The sequence below is a fragment of the Dermacentor variabilis genome, chromosome 7 (genome assembly GCF_050947875.1).
Source record: "Dermacentor variabilis isolate Ectoservices chromosome 7, ASM5094787v1, whole genome shotgun sequence".
Classification (NCBI taxonomy): Eukaryota; Metazoa; Arthropoda; class Arachnida; order Ixodida; family Ixodidae; genus Dermacentor; species Dermacentor variabilis.
This window is the reverse complement of record NC_134574.1, coordinates 62,209,772-62,227,672: the sequence shown is the minus strand read 5'-3', so window position 1 is coordinate 62,227,672 and position 17,901 is coordinate 62,209,772. Positions and strand designations below refer to the sequence as shown.

The 17,901-nt window shown below is 48.9% G+C and overlaps 1 protein-coding gene across 1 annotated transcript in view; it reads left to right on the top strand.

Moving 5' to 3' along the window:
• LOC142589082 (uncharacterized) overlaps positions 1-17,901 on the top strand; it is a 96,707-nt gene that overhangs the window by 59,249 nt on the left and 19,557 nt on the right. The window contains exon 8 of the mRNA XM_075700866.1: positions 4,551-4,665. Coding sequence (XP_075556981.1) covers positions 4,551-4,665 — 115 coding nt within the window. The remainder of the gene's footprint in view (positions 1-4,550; positions 4,666-17,901) is intronic.

The following is a 17,901-nucleotide window of genomic DNA, read 5'->3' as shown; positions in this document are numbered from 1 at the left end:
TGCGTCATGCATCTCACAGAGCACAGTCTGTCGTAGATGTTTTGGCACAATAAGATCAGGGCCATCAGGGAGGAAGTTTGTTAGCTACAGAATGCCGCCCTGGAGGACATATCGGGGAACGGATGCGTCGGTAGGTGTAGAGCGCAGACGCTCGATGAGTACTCGCAGCGATAGGTCTCGGTATTGCTCATCGGCGATGTTAGCGAAGGCAGACAGAGAAAATGCCATCGGCGGTACTAGTGTCGGCGTCGTCAGGCTCGTCTACCGGGTTGCGAGACAGGCAGTCAGCGTCCTTGTGTAGTCGACCAGATTTGTAGGTGACAGAGAACGAATATTCTTGTAGGCGTAAGGCCCAGCGACCAAGTCTTCCTGTAGGGTCTTTCAATGAGCATAACCAACAAAGCGCGTGATCATCTGTGACAACGGAAAAGGGCCGGCCATATAAGTATGGGCGGAAATTTGCAACCGCCCAAACTAGGGCCAGACACTCAGGAGCCTGCTGGCGTAAGCGATAACACGGTCGTGGCCACGCTGGCGTTGTGCCAGCACTGCGCCAATTCCATGACCGTTGGCATCAGTACGGACTTCGGTAGGCGCAGAAGGATCGAAATGGGCCACAACGGGAGGCGTTGTGAGAAGGTCGATTAGAAGCGAGAATGCAGAGGCCTCGTTATCACCCCACTGGAAAGGGGCGTCTTTTTTCAAAAGCTCGGTTAGTGGTCGTGCTATGGCCGCGAAATTTACCACGAAACGGCGGAAGTACGAGCAAAGGCCGATCAAGCTGCGCACATCCTTGACACACTTACGAACAGGGAAGTGCGTAACAGCATGGATCTTGCCTGGGTCCGGTTGCACTCCGTTCGCGTCAACCAGATGTCCAAGGACGGTAATCTGGCGACGGCCGAATTGGCACTTCGATGCGTTGAGTTTCACACCGCCTCACCGAAAAACGTCCAAGACTGCTGAGAGGCGCTCGAGGTGCGTAGCGAATGTTAGGGAGAATACTATAACGTCGTCCAAGTAGCACAGGCACGTGGACCATTTGAAAACGCGAAGAAGGGAGTCCATCATGCGTTCAAAAGTGGCAGGAACGTTACATAGACCGAACGGCATCACTTTGAATTGATAAAGACCGTCGGGTGTTAGAAAGGCAGTCTTCTCGCGGTCGAGATCGTCCACGGCAATCTGCCAACAGGCGGAGCGAAGGTCAATAGAGGAGAAATAGCGAGCAGCGTGGAGGCAGTCAAGGGCGTCATCAAATCGAGGTAAGGGATTCACGTCCTTTTTGGTAACCCTGTTAACGTGCCGATAATCCACGCAAAAGCGCCATGAGCCATCCTTCTTTTTTACCAGCACAACAGGTGACGCCCATGGACTACATGACTGTTCAATAATGTTCTTGGCAAGCATTTTGCGAACTTCGGTGTGAATAACTTGACGCTCCGCCGGTGATTCTCGATACGGGCGGCGATGAATAGGAGGGGCATCGCCGGTATTAATGCGATGTTTAACAGCTGTTGTTTGGGCCAAAGGACGATCGTTAAATCAAAAATATCTTGGTAGGAAATCAGAACGCGGTAGTGGGCATGAGCGTGCTCGGACGGCATGTCGGGTGCAATCATTTCCTGTAAGTTGGCGATGGTACAAGTTGCCGACTGCGATGGTAGAGGAGATCGGCTGAATTGTCGTCTACTGAAATCGATGCTACAGAGTGATCCTCGAACGGGCAAAGTTGGGCCAGAGACATCCCGTGTGGCAGCACTTGTGTCGTCAAGCCAAAATTGACCACTGGCAGGCAGACGCAATTCGCCGTAATAGATAAAACTATATGAGGTACTGTGATCCCGTGTGTAGGGAGGACGTCTTGCATAGGAGCCGCGATGTAGTGACCGTCGGGGACTGGTGGGGATGACACGAAGTCAACGTAAGTCAGTGCCGAAGGTGGCAAGCGAACGAAGTCGACGGAACTGAGGCGACTAGGGTGTTGTTCAGCGGGATCCAGAACAGGCAGGTCGAGGCGAAGAGCACTGGCGGAGCAATCGATGGGAGCAGAATGTGAGGAGAGGAAGTCTAAGCCGAGGATGATGTCGTGGAGACAGTGAGCGATGACTGTGAATAGCACGGTAGTGGAGCGATCGGCGAAGGAGACGCGGGCGGCACACATACCAATTACGGGGGCTATTCCGCCATCGGCGACACGGACAACAGGCGTCATGGCGGGCGTGATTATTTTCCTCAGCCGGTTACGAACGTCAGCGCTCATTACCCAGAAATGCGTCCCAGTGTCTATGAGAGCAGATACAGGAACACCGTCGACTTGCACGTCAAGAAGGTTCAGATTAGTGGGCAACGTCAGGAGATGATTTGGCGGCGTAGGGAGCAATGCAGCGTCACCTCGAGGCGCTGCATCGTCTAGTTTTCCGGCTGGGAGAGGCGTCCGAAGGGAGTCGGCGAATAGGAGCGACGGGTCTGGGGGGAGCGAGATTGTCGTCGTTGGGGCGGAGGCGAACGAGAATAGGGGCGGTTCGGCGCAGGAGAATCGGTGGCGGCATTATCTGAGCGGGCAGCATAGGGACGAGAAAGGCCACCTGGGGGGCGAGAGTAGGCAGTATATGTAGACTAGTTCAGGGAACTCCAGCGACTGAGACAGTGCCGAGAAATGTGCCCAATTCGATGGCAGTGAAAACAAATTGACTTGTCCGCAGTGCGCCATTCAGAGGGGTTGCGGAAACGTGGTGGGTAGGAAGGTGCGGGACGGGGTGGAATCGGAGAAGCCGGGTGGGTATCTGGGCGATGGGCCGACCAGATGGTGTGAACACCCATGTTGGCGAACTCCTGGCGGACAACTGCCTGGATCAGAGAAACAGTGACTGCAGGTGCATTGGAGGGGCTGGAGTCAAAGGCAGCCGGATAGGCGGCCTCGATCTCACGCCGGGCAATCCTGGTAACATCACCAGTGTTGTTGAGACGAGGAGCGTCAGCACAGGAAGATTTCGCTGGGGTGTTGGGCAGACGGGCAAACTGTTGGTCGATACGTCGGCGTTTAGCGAGTTCCAGGTGGCGGCACTCTTATAACTGCATCGACCGTCGCCACGTTGTTAAATACGAGCAAGTTGAAGGCTTCATCGGCAATGCCTTTGAGGATGTGGGAGACCTTGTCGGACTCAGTCATGTGTGCGTCAACTTTGCGGCACAGAGCCAAGACATCCTGAATGTACGTGACGTAGGGCTCCGTTTACGTCTGCACACGACCGGAAAGCGCCTTCTGCGCGGCAAGTTGGTGTCCGCAGGGGTTGCCGAACAAGTCACGAAGCTTTTGCTTAAGCGAATCCCAACTGGTGAGCTCATCTTCGTGCGTCCGATACCAAACTCGAGGTGTGCCACCGAGGTAAAAGACTACGTTGGCAAGCATGATAGTAGGGTCCCACCGGTTACTGCGGCTCACGTGTTCGTACAGGCTGATCCAGTCCTCCACGTCTTCCCCATCTTTTGCCGAGAATACGCCAGGATCACGGGGAGCGGGGAGAGTGATGTAGGTCGTCGAAGTAGCAGCAGGTGTCGGAGCCGGCGGAGTCGAGTTGTTGTCGCCGGGAGCCATGAAGGAAGGCTCGACGTACCGTCCACTGCGAAGCTCCGTGACGAGGTACAGGGAACGTCCACCTCCACCAAATATGTTACGTAGGAAGACACCGACGAAAAGCTATATACAAGTATATTTACAAGGCAATACGCCATAGTTGGCCAAGAGGCAACAGCCCACGCCAGCTTCCAATCGTCGTCGTCGCCTTCTTACTGCTCGGCTCTTCGTCATTGGAAATACTATCCCGTAGCAATATGAAGAGTCATACCATGGGGTGATTGACACTGAGCTTCTTAACACAATGACTGAACCAGGGCTGCGGAGTTTGTAAAATTTTATAGTCACTGTATTTCTACAGACGTCGCAGAACAGAAAGCTTCAAAATACTTCTAATCTGTTCAATTACATAATTTCGTTGGTGGCAAATAGCAGAAGTTCTGATGCCTAATCAAGGTCACCAACAGCCCGATTCACAGATAAGGCACCCACACTGCTTCATAGGCTCCGTTTTTACTGAATCTCAACCACGTAGATATTCAAGAGCTTTTCTTTCTTCATTACCGTAATTTTCTTCGTTTAGTAAGCTTCTTCGTGCACTTCTTCGGTCAGGTAACATACACTTAATTATGCAAGATGTACAGCGCCCAACAGGCGAAATTCCTTAATCTGTTAATATTATTGGCGCACTTATTGCTCGACTAATAATTTAAAAGCATTACACTGTTCCAGACAGATTTATATATTCTGCTTCAATGAAATTTCTTTCTTCCGTACATATCATTGTATCGAAAAGGGCAAATGAAGCGAGAAGGGCTGCACTTTATTGTATGGCGATTTCTTCTTAAGTTCGAGATCAAATTTCATTGTTGGAAATTGCAGTCTGCACTTGCGCCTAAGCAGCCTGAAAATGTCACCCTAATGTGTGCATTGCGGTACAATTTTGGTTGAATGTATGATGTTTACCTTTCAGGAACCTCAATTGTCTTAAAAGCAGGATCATGCACAAGGTGGGAAAGGATATACCGATGCCTGCAAAGATTAAAAGATCCGCCTATTGCTCCACGTTCGCTTCAACTAACTGTGACGTAAGTGAAACTTAAGGCTGTTCAGTTCGTTTGCCACTCAACAAGGAATCACACGCCAGCAAGGCAAATTATCGACTACGATAGCAAATTAGCAGACAACCATACAAAGTAAGAAGCACTTTTATCGGCTGTATCAACTTGTAAATATTCGCTTCCTAGGTAAATCCACGAGCATGGTATCAGCGTGCATAGCAAACATGAACACAACACATTAAATATCCATGGACATTCGCTGTCGAAACGCAGCTGGGAAAAATCGCAGCAGCAGTGGCGAGCGAAGTGACCTTTTGCTGCCTATCGGTTCACCGGAAAGTCAGCGGTGAGAACACAAAGCACGCGCAAAGCTACGAGCCGTCGTGGCACCTAGACTACGCCAACAACGCAGATGGCTCTGAAGATGCGACCGCGCTAAAATGCCTTAATATTCTGAATGTAGCGACAATCTCATTTCCGACGCGCTTTCCTCCTCGATTCTCTTCGCCTTCCGGCCGCAGGAGCTGCTCACGGCACGCTTTCTCTCCTGCGCTGCAGCGGACAGGCCGCCGCATTCTGCGGAGGGGCGTTATTTTGGGCACGTTAAGCGCTCCTGTGGACGTGAATTTTTTTTTTTTTAATGCGGATGACAAGATCGATAAGACTGAAGGCAACGTTTATGAGGATGTTGGTGTTTTTCATAAAGCCGTATGCACGGGGTATACTGATGTAAAAAGAGCTTTGAGATAAGTTCAATACTCCAGACATTTTTTCTGCCATATGATGAAATGCTTTATTTGTGCGTCTGATCTAGTATTCCTTGTGTCACATCCCTCTGCATATGGCTTCTTCAGCAAACGCCTTAGATCTCTGTTTCACGGTCGCGCTGCGATTTAAAGAACAGATCACGTGACCCAAGGAAGGCTGGAAGCGAACCAAAGCACGTATAGCCATGTATAAGAGACAATTACTGATTAGCAAAGTTATTTAATGATTTATTAGTGATTATATTAGGATTAATTAAGGTGTATTAGGAGGATTATTATATATTAAGGTTGATTAAGGTTGATGAAGGTGGACTAGGATGTATTAAGGTGCATTAAGGGGTATTAGGGTGGATCAAGGTGGATGCAGGAAGGCTACGGTGGACTAAGGAGGATTAAGGGGGGGGGGGTCGATGAAGGAGGGTGAAGTTGGTTTAGTGCGAAATACGTTGCAGTGGTAACCAATATTTCCTGCAGAGTATTTCTGCATTACTACATCACGACCACACTTATGATTGATTGCTCAACCTTCGTAATCAAAGCGGATTGATGCAATGATTTCGGCTCGTGCGAAATCAGTGGAAAGTTTTGCCGAAGAACAAAACCACACAAAGGTGGTTTTAAAACATTCGCTATTAAAGCAAAGGTTCCCGCCCTCCAAGTAGATGTCAATATCAACAGCGAGCGCTCGCGATCATGTGAACACTCCTGGACATTGCCTGTGTCCGTTGTATCCGTAAGAAAACCAAATAATAATCGTCGCCCACTCGTGCGTGCGTGCAAGTGTGATTCAAAGCAAATTCCAAAAACCTAAGGTGTCCTTAGGTATCGCCTAAGAGACCCGAATGTGAAAGACTTGTAAAACCTACTGCAATTCAGCTTAATCAACCCTAATGCTCCTTAATACGCCTTAATCAATGCTCATGCACCTTAATATTTCTTTATACAATGTAATCCACCTTAACCCAATCTAATTGGTGCTATACTCATTCATTAACCCTAATTCAGCTTAATCCACCCTAATGGACCTTAATCTACTCTAATCCAACTTAATATATATTCATCCACTTCATTCCACCTTAAGCTTCCTTACTATACCTTAACCCTTCTTCATGCACCTTAATCTTCCTGAAACAATTTTGACGATTTTGCATAAACGTACCGAATCGTTAGAGTAGATCCGTCTGGTCATTAGTTGACACATCTAAGTACTGCGCGTAAAAAGTGTAAGTAATGATGAGGTTTTAAATATGTATATCGCTGCCGATTGCAGCACACTGCTCGCATAAATTTTCAGCCATCTCTACCCATTTGATATAAACTGCCCTAATGACATCAGTAGGCCGAGCTATCCGATTGGCTTCCAAGGACGCGTCATCGGTAATTTTTCCAATTTACGGTGAACAAATGTTGTTCGTAATAGTTAGAATGTTAGTTAATTTGTTTCTATCAAAAGAAAGTAACCTAGAGAGAATGCACAAGAACAGTTTCTGACTACACTTAAGCACTTCCGGCACACAGCAAGTGCCGTCTGCTTGTGTTACAACGTGCTCCGTCTTGAGAGCTCCGCGGTCAGTGACTGTCGGTCTTTTCGTGAGCACCATGAACCGCCTTTGTTGCATTGTGGGCTACAAATGTAGCTACTGGCAATATGCAAAGCTGCGATATTGCGCCTCTCTGCAAGGCAGCTGACGAGCGGAATGGCTGCAGCGCTTCGGATTATCGGTATCCGATCGACGCCAGGATTTGCGCGTTTGCGACCGCCACATTACATCGGAGGATGACTACTACTACAACGTTTCGCGAGTCCGGTATTCGGGTAAACGCAAGCGAGGGGACAGGGCCTGGCCACGTGACGGTGCCGTTTCACAGGATGAGCAGAAGCGCAAACGTGAACGATCTACATGGTGTAGCTGCCTGGTGGCACAGACCAAAACCAAACTCAGTAGCAGCAACGAAGTGTATTATTTTTTGCTGCTGGTGTAAATATATCGCAGGAGCGTAATCGTTAAGATGCTGTTTTCCTAAATGTTTAAAATGATTTACACTTGGTTAGAGCAATAGGCCCGTGTACACAGATCAGCACTATCACGTACGTCTACGCTAAAGTTGCATCATCAGCTTGAATTTACGCCTCCACCCATCCGTCGAAACGCTCTGCTCGCCTGTGGATACAGAAATACCAGACACATTCAGCGCTGCAACACAATGCTCTCGAGGCACACTGCTTCGATAGCTCTCGCTTGGGGTCGACTGCCAAGCAGCTGCCGGAGAGGTTGGAGACACTTCGCGCGCTCGCTCCAAGAGAACCCGAAGTAGACGACACGACCTGCCATCATAACGCAGAGCCAGTGATGGCGGAGATTAGCCCCGATGACTCGGTGAACAAGTTGAGGAGAAAATGCATCGCGATGGAGGAGGGTAACACGTTATCGTCCCTAGCTCCCTTAATATGAGACGCTTCATACAAATTGTGATGCGAATGATTATCTTTAGCTGTATCCTACGAGTCTACAAAATTTGTCCGAATGGTTTCACTGGCCTTATATTACACCCTTATCCACCTTAACCCTCCCCAATCCACCTTATTCCTATCATTGTAGAATCATTAATTTGGGTTCTACTTATTCCCTCAAACACGGCTGGGCACGCCCTGGGCCACCCCCGGCCCTGCTGGGTCACGTTATACTTTCCGTGCACAACGCGTCTTTGAAACAGAAATCTCAAGGCTTTTGCTTTAAAAGCTAAAAATCAAACTCAATATGGACTAGCTAGCACTCATCACCTGCAATACGACGGGTATACTTGCCACAAATTTTGTCAGGTCCTGCATTCATTGTATAACTTGTATGTAGGGAGGAAGACCAAGTGATTCTTGTAGAGACCAATGTTGCTTCGCGCTGCAGAATTTTCAGCTTTTTCCCGCGTATTACTGCGAGACGCCGCTCCCATTGCCACTGCAATGGAAGTGCAGTCGGCAGAATGCCGACGCGACGTTATTGCTTCGGCAGGAACCGGCCCGAGGAAGAGAAATTGCCCTCGTAGTCAAGCAATAACACCGAGTCCTGTTCAAGCGATGACACCTCAGATGACGAAGGCTTCGGAAAAGTGGTATGCAGAAAGGGCAAGAGAAGTAAAATCAGCAGACGGTCTTCGTCAAGTAAGTCTACCATCACGCCACCGCGAAAGCCATCAGCGCACACATTTCTTTTCGTACCTGACGCACCTGCCGACAACCTGAACCGCCTTAATCGACAAGCAATTTCCGTTTCTCTGGAGGCTTGTGCCAGGAGAAATCAATGATATCAGAATTAATACTCGAAAGAACGTCCTAGCTATTAATGTGCGAAACCGAAGCGCCATGAATGCTTTGATGGCAGTAAAGCTAAAGTAAAGAGTACGACTAACTAACTTATTCGCAGGACAACGAAACCACGGCTGGTGTTGTTTATAATATTGACACATCGATTAGCGACAGCGACGTGCCAATTTTAATCAAACCTGCGGCAAATGGTGTTGCCTTGCTGCAAGCTCAGCGCCTTGTCAAGTTGATCTGTGTAAGGCTCGCGTTTAAAGGTAACTGCCTACAATCACATGTAAATACCGACAACTTCCGGCATGTCGTACGATCTTTTGTACCCAAACTATTTCAGTGCAGAAGGTGTCAAAGAATTGGATGCATTAGTGCTGTGTCCCGAAATACAACGATATGCCCACGTTGTTCCGAACAACTCGACACTGACACTTGCCGAGTAAACGAGCTCAAGCGCCCAAACTGTCAAGGATACACGCTGCATCCTCAAAAGACTGTCCACGCGTAAAGAAAGAGCAGAAAATCTTGAGAAAAATGGCCAGAGACGGATCATCATGCAGAGATGCTTCTGTGGCGATAAGACGGCATCGCTCCCGGAAATGAAAGTCTACGAAATCCTCTTCCGATACAAAGGACATGACTCGTCCAGCAACGCCGCCTCCAGCTTCATCTGTCTCAAGTGAGAGCACGAATGTCAACGCAAAAAGCGGCCACGCTATTCATGCTTCATCAAGGGAGGTGTGGCCAGCACTGCCGAAGACATACCACGTGCCAGAGTCACAGGACATGACTCGCCACATAAAGCCAAATGTCGCTTCAGTTGACCAATTGCGAGACAAGGATTCACAAGTGATTCCTATGCTCAAGTCGCTCACGAATGGCATGCGTTTACTACTGACACACATGGACACTCCAGCTGCTAACAGCGCACTGCAAGTACTGTACGCGCTGACTCCACTACTTGAAAGCATCGCACAGCACCTTGACCCGCCCCTCGCTGCCCTTCTACAAGGAAGTCAAGAAAGCATCTCTATTGCAGTGTAATGCCCTCGGTCTCGAATCAAGAATTTTAGATGTTAGGCACTGTGTCTTCGAAAATCGTTGCCCCATCCTCGTAATTTGCCAACCGAACGTGCAGAATATCATACGCAGTTCTGGCTATGAGGCATTCACGTCCTCTACTTGTGGTGATGTGAGCAAGGTCGTTGTATATATTAGATGTGATCTAAAATACGTGCTGCTCCCAGTTCCGCCTCAGTATGACAACCAGTACTTTTGTTTAATTGTAAAGACGAAGAAGCTTACGTTCAGAATGGTCGCTGTTTACACTGATGCTCCAAGTGGCTTCGACTCTAAACGGCTGCACCACGTGCTATCAGCGACACCCGGATTTACACTTCTCACAGGTGATTTTAATGCTCACCATCCGCTTTGGAGTAGTTTGAAGATGGACTCGAGGGGAAAGAGACTAGCATCCTTTGCCAAACAGCATGACCTTTACTGCCTCAACGATGGTAGTCCGACGTACTTACGCGGGCTTGCATACAGCAGCTGCCTAGACCTGACCCTGGTTTCTCAGCGTCTTGAAAAAAACGTGCAATGGTTTCGAGACATCGAATCACATGAACGCGACCGTATTCTCACATACCTGAAGATCATGGGACTATATAAATGCTCCTCCACGACCGTCCGCCGAATAGACTTGTCGGTGTTTCAGTCGCACATGGAGGAAGTATGTATGCAAGGGTAATATTCAAGTCTGGAACACGAAATTCAAAAAGCAATGCAAGAGGCAACGCGTGGTTTCCGCGTTTCCAGAAATATGCAGAATTTGAAGCCGAACTGCACCGACTACGAGCAATTCGCCGGCGGGCTGAAAGAAGACACAGGAGAATTAAATAAATCCATGATCTCAGAAAGGCAAGGCAGACGCAAAAGAAGATTCAACGCCGCATTGATGCACTACAATCTCAAAGATGGAAACGTTTCTGTGAGTCGTTGGATCCATGTCAGTGACTATCTCATATATGGAAAACTGTACGTGGACTTCCCGTATCACCGCAACAGCGTATTCCTTTCGAATGCCTCGCTTTGCACCAAGTTCGCAAACAAATTGGCTTTGCTGAATAATTTCGCTCAAGACTTGCTAGCTCGCAGCTCCAATGCGCACTTACACCATGTACCACTCCCATGCCGCGGGGTTCCCGCATGGATGAAATGTTTGCGCTGGAGGAGCTTGAAGCGGCACTGACGACTTGCAGGAGCTCTTCGTGACCTGGGCCGGATGGCGTTACCTATGCCGCGCTCGGCAACTTTCGGCAGAAAGCACGACTCATGCTGCTAAATCATTACAACGAGTCTTAGCGCAACGGTATGGTTCCACGTGAATGTAAATGCAGCCGCTTGGTTTCACTTAAACCTGGTAAATCACCATTAGATTTGTCGCTTTGCCAGTTCACCATTTATTCATTAGTAGATTTGTCCATCGCTTTTGCCAGTTGGATAGGGAAAATAATGGAAAGAACGATTTTGACGCGCCTGGAATGGTACCTGGAAAATTATAACATGTAGCCCGATGCTGTGGCTGGCTTCCGGCGTGGGCGCTCGTCCATAGATGTCATCGATTTGCTCACGTTTGTTCAACATCAAAAACGTCTGACACGATTCACTGCGGCATTATTTCTTGACATAAAAGGCGCCAATGATATTATAGTACATTATGCCATTATAGAGGCTCTGATTGAAGCCTGAATCGGTGGCCGCATTTTCAGTGGCTGTGCAGTTATTTGACCGACAGGCATTTTTTCCTGATGACCGAGGATGGCGCCACGACTCAACACTAAACATTCCGTGGTTTACAGCAAGGCGGAGTGTTGAGCCCGACGCTATTCTAGTGCTGGTTGGCCTAGTCAGATGCTTGCCCAGCACAGTTCAAATATCAATCTCTGCCGACGATATGTGCATTTGGGCGTCTGCTGTAACACGACAGCAGGTACGAGTACGGCTACAAACGGCAGCTAAGTTAACATCACTGCACTTGCAAAAACATAACTTTGAGCTGTCCTCAGAGAAATGCTGCCGTGTTACATTCACTCGGAAGGCAACGAAGCGTTACTCTGTAAGTGTCAATGGGCAAGTGGTTGCAAACACACGGGAGCACCGCTTTTTAGGGGTAATTATCGAACGCGACCTCTCATGGAGCACGCACATTTATACCTAAAGGAGAGGTTAGGGACAATAATTTATCTCATCACCTTTCTCGGCGGAAAGTCATGTGGAACATCGGTGCGGTCAATGCTGCAACTTTATAACGCCATGTTCCTCAGTTTCGGAACATACAGCCTGCCTGGGCTTGGTAACACCTTCGGCTGATTTTCGGCTTTTTTTCCGGCTCTCCCTTTTTCACCTTGTATCGAGTGGTGAAAATAAAAAATAATGATGATTATGATGATGATGATGATGGTGATGAAAACAAGCTTGCGTGTACTCCTGGGACTACAAGCTCAAGCCCTAAGGACGTGTCTCGGTCTTCCGAGGTGTGCTTCTACAGCGGCAACGATTGTCAGCTCCAGATCACACAATATCAAAGTTCTTGGCAAAGGACGCTCTCAGGGCGCCTATTCGGCACGTTGCCCGGCTACCTTCTCACCATCTTGCCGCTATGCCCACAGAAAGGCCATACGCAACTTTCAGCCGTATAATTGTTTCGAATCATACCTCATTGCCATCGAACTACATGTCTGCGGCAAGACCATCCTCAACTTGAAGGTGCCTGCATAGGCCTGAAATATTCCTCACCACCCCAGGAATCATGAACAAAGCTAACATGCCGTCGTTTGCTCGGAACCTGGCCACATTAGGACTGTTACATGAGGTGCACAGTGGCCGCGTACACGTTTACATCGATGGCTCAGTGAAGTCTGCAAGTGCCGATACCAAGAAGATCTGTCAAAATACAGCTACAAACGTCACATGTATAATGAGCGACAGCTCCTGAACTGGTAGCCCTGCATGCGGCTCTTCATTTCATTCAGGATGAACCACCCTATGATTGGTACGCTTTCTGTGGTTAAGAGTACTGTAGCTAAGAGTACAGAGTGTACTCTCAGCACTGCGACTTAGATCACATGAGCAGCTCCTCGCAGAGATAAGAGAAGTCCACCATCACATAGTTGACGAAGGACACCATATATCAGTGGTTGCCTAGTCACTGTGGCATACACCGCAATGATTGAGCAGACGCAGCTGCACGATCTGCCCATGGTGGCGTCAGCTGCGTTTCCATTCCTCTTTCGATAGCCGATGCAGCGAAAAAACTTTGCGAACTTGCGCGTGATCTCACATTAGCTCAATAGAATTCATCCGAGTTCTCAGGTGGACGCCTTCATACTCTGGACCCTAATTTACAGCTCCGTATACCGCCCCGAGCGTCCATGACGTAACTGCATGCTTCTAGTCCGTCTATGACTTGGAGTAGCATTTTCAAATGCGCACTACTTCTTATCGGAATGGCCAACAGGCCACTATGTGACTTCTGCAGGTGCAATGAAACAATCGCGCACCTTCTTTGCGAGTGCCCTCGTTTTAATCCGCAAAGATCGGTCCTCTCAGCCACCTTAGACAAACTGGACAAGCGGTCAATGACAGAAAACAACATCCTTGGAAACTGGCCTACGCGAACATCAGCGCAATCCGCTATGAAGGCACTGATGCGGTGCTCAAAAGACACGGGACTTTCTGACAAATGTGACTGTACACTGTGTTACGTAGGATTGTACGGTGACACAGCGTAACACTAGGAATGCCTTTGACTGCGTGACAGTGCCCACAGAAACAGTTCGTGTGTATCGTGTCTACGTGTTTGTGTGTGGGGGGGATATTTTCACTATTTCTTCATTAATTTATTATTTTTTATCCTTTTCTCTCTCTCTCATCTAGCGCATCCCATTACCCCTGCCCCACTACAGGGTAGCCAACCGGAGATAATCTCTGGTTAACCTCCCTGTCTTTCCTTTGCCTTTCTATTTCTCTTTTTTTCGCATACATCGACGTAAGCTGAAAATAACGGCTCCATTAAAACTCACTATTCCAATTTTCAGTAAAAGAAGCAATGGCTCCTCACCATTGCGCGAAGGGCACTCGAGAAGCTGTATCTTCACACACAAATGTTCAGAGCGGAAAGCTGAATCTACAGTGTTGTATTTCCAACCGAATAACAACAGTTGACGACGTGCGAGGTAAAGAAGCCCCAGCAGAATATTAAGCATACTGAGGACGACCCCATTTTTATGCAACGTATAAATTCCCGCAGTGAACACGCTGCGGAGCAGGCCGGAAGAATTAAAATATGCTGAAATAGGAGTCGCTTTGACACGAAGAATAAGAAAGACGCCTCACCTCACAAACAACATTGTTCTTCGTCGGAACAAAGTTCTTTCGGCCAATGTTATGGAGCCACTGCTTCCTGGGCAAGCCGTCACGCTTTCCGTGTCGTACAAAAACTGCATAACCATCTTCAGGCTTCTTGCTGCAGTTATATGTGCAACAGCACGGCATAGCACAAGTAGAGAGAGAAGGAACCACGGCGTACAACTTTCGCAACGCTGAGCTAAAGCGCCGTGCCAGCCGAGCTAAGAAGAAAAATGGCGCTGACAAAGAAAAAAAACGCAAGTAAAACTCAAGATCCGCGCGCTTCCAAAGGCGACGGCAGTGAGACCAATCATCGTGCATTACAACGGGCGCAAGGCCTCTTCGCGTGGAGGGGGGGGGGGGGGGGGGGCTGGCGACACGCAGTGGGTGAGGAGGAGGCGAGGAAGTCGCGCGGCGGCGGTAGAGTTCAAAGAGTGCGGTACTTTCACATTTTCAAGGTGCTTTAGACACGGCTACCGCGCGTGGCGCACGCATACGCAGTTGCAGCCGAAGTAGAATGCAGCCCGCCTCATTCCCCTCCCCCCGGCGCCTCACAACGTAGGCTGCCTCACGCGTGACGGCGGGCTTCCTCCGCGCTCTTCTCCATTTCGCGTGCGCGAGATTAGAGAGTTTAGCCCAGCGGGTTTACGGCCAGCGCAGCGAAGCAGGCGAGCAGAGACACGACTGCGCATGCGCACAACGCTGAGGCGGCCAGCGGTTTTACGGAGCAGCGTTTACGCCCGCTGGAAAGCACTCCCCAGCGGAGGGTATACGCAGCGCGCGAGCGTGCGTAAGCGCGCGCGGGCGTGTATCGGAAATGCAAGATGGCAGCCGCGAACATGAACGCCGGCAGTTCTGCATCGACGACAGCGACTGCGGCGCTGACCCGTAAATTAGTACTCAGTATATTATTAACAAATATTGTACTGAGAACATGTAATATATCTTATTCAACATTTCTTGCATTATCGAAGCAAGCGTAATTCAAATTCCTTTCTCAGTAACTCCTATTCGGACCACTAGGTGGGGAAGCAGAGCGCCCCGCTCGAGCGGGTGAGTGATCCGCCGGGCTAAAATTCTTTTTTTTTTCGCGAGCCGTTCCGCTGGCGCAACAGTGGAGACCGCGATCGGAGCGTAACGTAAACCCGCTGAGCTAAAAGTCTATTAAGCCGCGTTCTCCGGCTCCCCTTGCACAATTTCAGTCGCACATACATGGCAGGGCACGCGGCGATGGTGTTATCGACCTTAGACGGGAGAAATACGCATAAAGTGTCCATGTAATTGCTATCGCCATAAGAACGGCTAAATGTCGCATGCGTGAGGGAATAGTCAAACACAAAAATATGTAGTACCGCTCCTGTACGTAATTTGGCAAAAGTAGGCGACGTGATATGGTGAGCGCATTCTACCGACTACGCTAATGGTAGTTCATCCCCAGGAACTGCAAAATTATATTCTAGGTAACACTGCATTTTTCGTGATGAGGCTTGGTTATTTCGCAATAAGAAGTTTTGCACAATTCACTATCCATATCTGTAAATGCAAACATATATATATATATATATATATATATATATATATATATATATATATATATCGATACATTAAATAGACTCATAGCGCACAGCGGGCTCAGTTTTAAGCGGAGCTACGTAGAGCTGTTCATTAAACAGTAGAGAACGATGTGCGAAGCGCGCAGTTCCATTTATCAAATCATAAACAGCGCGTGATTTCATGCAATCGTTATGCATTGCATAGGTGACAGTTTCATTCTCATCAAATTTGATATGGTTAGGTTGCAGTGATGTTGAAGAACACAGCAGCAACCCTATGAATCGCCAAACTATATTTATGAGGCGAGAGTATGTGCCCATAAGGAAGTGACGCTCTAAGCGCAACGATTGCGGCGAGCACAGTGGGCTATTGTCGAAATACATTCTGCGGCTCGAGCGCGTCGGCTTTATTCATGACTCCTCAAGCGTTCCAGCGTAATCGGTGGTGCCCGCGCGCCTTAGTGACCATCACATCTCGTTGTCCTCGCCGTGGGGGACATTGCCCTCTGCTCAATCCGAATCGGCTGTCCGACCCCGGTGCCACCACCGCCACTGGGCCCAACCAGCTTTTACTTTTCAATAAAGCCAGTCGACTTTCCGTTCTCAACCTATCAAAATGAGTATTACTTTCCTCCCCTAAACCGACCACCCAAAAAATGGAAACCCAGCACATTTAAGTTTTTTTTTTTTTTTTGAGTACTAGCCAGGGACGATGTGTGCTCCTACTACTGCTAACAGAGACGACGTCTCGATTACGTCTCCTGCCATGACTGCAGACCTTCAGCTTGCCAGATTTGGTCCAAGAATCCCCGAGTTTAGTTTATGCAAGTATAGGTCCATTTTCAACTCCGGCGATCCCTTCACAGACAGCAACTTACGTACATGAACGTCGTCGCCGCGCTTCCTTCCGACATCGCCAATGTCATAAACAACTTGCTAGCGGGTACGCATGCCCCCACAGACTAAAACGACTTGAAACGGAAACTCCTGCGGAGGATCGCGCCATCACAACAGACTAAAATTAAAGTATGAGGTTTTACGCACCACAACCACGATCTGGTTATGAGGCACGCCGTAGTGGAGGGCTCCGGCAATTTGGACCACCTGGAGGTCTTTAACATGCACCTAAATCTAAGTACACGGGTGTTTTCGCATTTCGCCCCCGTCAAAATGCGTCCGCTGGGGCCTCGATTTCGTCCCTAAATCTCGTCCTTAGCAGCCGAACACCGTAGCCATTAAGCGACCTCGGCGGGTAACGCAACAGGGTAGGCTGCAACAGCTCCTCTTCGAGGAGCTCGGCTACCAACAACCATCAAAATTCCTGCGCCGGTTGCGTCACTTGCTCGGTAACCACTCCTAAAAGGGAATTCAGCTTCTGATTTTGCGAGAGCTGTTCTTGCAGCGCCTCCCACAGCCCGCACGCATGGTGCTGAAGGCTTCCGACGTGACGAGTCTCGGTCTGCTAGCTACACTCGCTGACCGCATATGTGAGTGGTCGTCTGCCGCACAGTCACCTATCGTCACTGCCAGAGTCTCATAAGCCAAGAGACCGACTCTTGCACTGGAGGAAGCAGTCGACCGCCTTACAAGTGCACTGGAGAAGTTGACGAATGGTGCCAGCATTGGTGACCAACTCTGGCGCAACCATTCGCCTTCACAGTCTTGCAGCGCACCTAGATACTCGGCGTAGCAGTTGTGCTGGTACGACTGTCGCTTTCGCGATCAAGCAAGTAGCTGGACCCAGCCCCGTTCGCGGAGGGCAAAAGCACCGGCCAGTCGCTAACGGCGGCATGCGACATCGGCCCTCGCGGAAGGAACCCGTTTTGTGAGACGCGTTTTATTTCACACAACCAGTATAGATAGTTGCCTAGGGGATCGACGTAAAGGCACAGCGAGCCTAACAGAGAGCCGATCAACCGCTCACACACGTATGAATGACGAGTCACACATGATTATGAACATAGGTGGGAGAAGAAAACACATCGTGATTTTTAAGGAAGGCATGCCATTAGGCACTAGACATGTATATTGAGACAATTTGTACACGAAATAATAGACACTTATACACAGCTATTGCTAAGAAAAAAAGACAAGTGTGGCATATGCAAATTACATAGGATAAAGGAAAACATTGAACGTAACGCAAAGTTAGCTTTGAATGCTAACCCGCCGTGGTTCCACAGTGGCTATGGTGTTGGGCTGCTGAGCACGAGGTCGCGTAATC